This window comes from Myotis davidii, unplaced genomic scaffold (genome assembly GCF_000327345.1).
Source record: "Myotis davidii unplaced genomic scaffold, ASM32734v1 scaffold989, whole genome shotgun sequence".
Taxonomy (NCBI): domain Eukaryota; kingdom Metazoa; phylum Chordata; class Mammalia; order Chiroptera; family Vespertilionidae; genus Myotis; species Myotis davidii.
The window spans coordinates 98,580-101,459 of record NW_006299599.1 but is presented as its reverse complement, the minus strand read 5'-3'; the positions used below and the strand labels follow the sequence as shown (position 1 = coordinate 101,459).

At 47.2% G+C, this 2,880-nt stretch overlaps 1 protein-coding gene across 1 annotated transcript in view; it reads left to right on the top strand.

Annotated features, from left to right (window-relative positions):
• The window catches only part of LARP7 (La ribonucleoprotein domain family member 7), an 18,313-nt gene that overhangs the window by 7,809 nt on the left and 7,624 nt on the right, over positions 1-2,880 (top strand). Inside the window, exons 8-11 of the mRNA XM_015571517.1 lie at positions 7-148; positions 227-371; positions 1,842-1,993; positions 2,821-2,878. Of these exons, the coding sequence (XP_015427003.1) occupies positions 7-148; positions 227-371; positions 1,842-1,993; positions 2,821-2,878 (497 nt within the window). The remainder of the gene's footprint in view (positions 1-6; positions 149-226; positions 372-1,841; positions 1,994-2,820; positions 2,879-2,880) is intronic.

The following is a 2,880-nucleotide window of genomic DNA, read 5'->3' as shown; positions in this document are numbered from 1 at the left end:
GCGGCCGGTCTGCCCGCGGGGCGCGCGGAGAAGAGGAAGCGCAGCAGCTCCGAGGACGCGGGGTGCCCGGCGCCCAGGCCCAAAGTCAGGAAGACGGCCCCGAAGGACACCCCGAAGAGAGCCTCCCAGGTGTCCAAAGAAAACAAAGGTACTTGCGGCTTCGCTCACGGCCGGGGCTCCACAGATACAGCTGGCTTATCGCCCGGTGTCTGTCTTTCTTTGACAGACCTGGAGGTCTCCACGGAAGAGGAGAAGGAGGCGGGCGACGGGAAAGACGGGGCGCTGCTGAAAGCCAAGCGGAAGCACAAGAAGAAGCACCGGGAGCGGCACAGGATGGGCGAGGAGGTGATCCCTCTGCGCGTGCTGCCCAAGTGAGTGCGCCGGTCGGTCGGCGGCCGGGCCGTCACCATTGCTCAAGTGCAATTCCAGGCCGCGTACAGAGTTGCACGTGAGCAACAGTGACGGCCCGCGGCCATGTCTGCGCGGCAGGGTGACGGCGACCAAGCAACAACCACACTAAAACATGGAAGCACTTATTCCGTCTGTCGAGCAAATGCCTCCGTGTTAAAGTGGTGGGTGTTCTTAGAGGCGGAGGGTTCCGCTGAAATGCCCGACTGCAGCCGGGCTTGTGCGCTTGGGAGCAGGCACATCAAGACTCACCATCACTGAAACATGGAAGCACTTACTCGTCTGGTTCCAAAGCAAGTACATCCACGTTTGAGTGGTGGGGAGCCCAGGCCTGGGAAGCCTTGCGATGCCGACTGGCTTTAACCTGAAAGGGAGTAGAAGACAGATTTGGGCCCAGAGCACGGTGTGGGGTGGGGACACCGCCACTGAAACATGGAAGCACTTACTTTTGCTTTACACAGCAGGTGCCCCCAGGTTAAAGCAGAGGGGCCCCCGCGCCTCTGGGAACAGGCTGGTTGTGTGCGGCAGCCGAGGGACAGCTGGACCCACCTCTACTGAAACATGGAAGCACTTACTGCTTAGGCCACAGAGAGCGTTTCCATGTTAAAGTGGAGGGGAGCCCACGGGCCAGGGTGGGGGCCACGGAGGGACACGCAAGGGGCATACCTTTCAGAAGAAAGTTCTTAACGTCCTGTCCTCCTGAGAAGGGTAAAGGGCAAGGCTTGGGGCTCCTGTATTTATAGGATCCTTAGCTCTGAATTCCTTAACTGCCTTTATCTGAGGGAATCATTAGGGGCCTTTTGTTATTCTAATGCCTCAGCTCAGGAAGGTCGGATCCTGGGTGGGTTGGGATTTTTTTTTTTTTTTGAAGTATACAGATGTCAATGTTACAGCTAAACCATCCCCAGAAGATCTCCTCCTCCTCAAAACTCTGCTATCTGTGTGTTTGATGGTGTAGATTAGGGCTAACAATGAGGCTTCCAGGAGCCCACAGGGCCATTGTGTGCCTCCCTGGAGGGGCTCAAGCTGTTTGAAGAAGCATCTACATGTTCAATGCTTGTAAATAAGTTGCTTCGAGGGGGTGCCTCTTCCCTCTTAGGAATTCCTTTTCCTTCTAGCAAACACTAAGGACTGTTATCTCTGAAATTGGGAGCAGTTTAACCGTAATCTCAGTCGTCTTTCAATTTCAGTGGGTCCTTCTCCCCCAGAAATGACTGTTGTAGAAAATGTTAGCAGTTAGTTAATTCAAAGCCTTCATTTCCCAAAGTTCAAATCATTGAAGTGGACGTAGGAACTGACCTGGCAAATCGATGCCGGTCCATCTGGATGCTGGCCTGGGCCCTCCCTTTGCCTGCTCGCGGGGCGATGCGAATCATTGTGAGGGGACGTCCTTAGGCATCTGCTATTTCTAATGTACTTTTCTTTTCTTACAGGAGTGAATGGATGGATTTGAAAAAAGAGTATTTAGCCCTGCAAAAAGCCAGTATGGCTGCGTTAAAAAAAACAATATCCCAAATGAAATTGGAGTCAGAAATGGAAATAGACCATGGAGTAACGGATAAGCCTGGACTGAAAAATGAAAAAAGTAAAATGATAGTTTTTGTAACATTATATTGTATTATACACTAAAATGCTATTTTAGAGTGATAAGCTAAACTTTAATTTTTAGAAACTTAATTATACAGTAATCATTACAGAAATTACTGATTTGGCAAGTTATTCAGATGTGTGACATTCTTCATATAAGAACGTTTGAAGGGCTTATTTAAACAGTGTGTTTCCTAATCTGTTATTTAAGTTTTCTCTAGTTCTCATTGTTAGTCAGATTTAGTAATGAGTGCCTACTTTATGAATTAAGTTTGTGTAAACAAAGATTGTAATTTTGCACTTGTAAATTTATTTCATAGTATTAACCACAAGCAGAAACAACACCAAACGAGATTCCTATGAAATTTATAATATTAGGATATATGTTAAATTCCTATAATGAAAATAAATTTTCACATCTGAATTATTATATAGAGTATTCTTTATTATTCCATGCCTGTTTATCTACTTTTATTAGGTACTTTTTGTTTTTTTGGTTCAGGGAAGATGGGCATTTTGGGGGAAGGTGTTACAAGTGTTCTAAAAGTAACAGTTTGCATTTACAGTGATGACAGTTTTTGTATTTTATTTCATGGTAATCTGCATTTAGCAGTGTGATTTCTGTCAGGGAGGCCTACTATGAGCCCCAATGATTTACAACGTGTAACTTTCTTACTTACATAAATTATGTTACAATTAAGTTTAAATTAAGTAAACTAATTTTTTTAAATAGCCTAAGAAATGATGATGGGGGTGTAAAGAGGCCTAGGTGTCAAATGGCTGAGGGTAATAGTTCTTCCTGGTCTTTTTCTGCTCCATCGGCAGCGAGCAGTGGGGAGGGCCGTCCCCCGGAGAAGGCGCCGGCGGCGGGGCCGCAGTTCACGG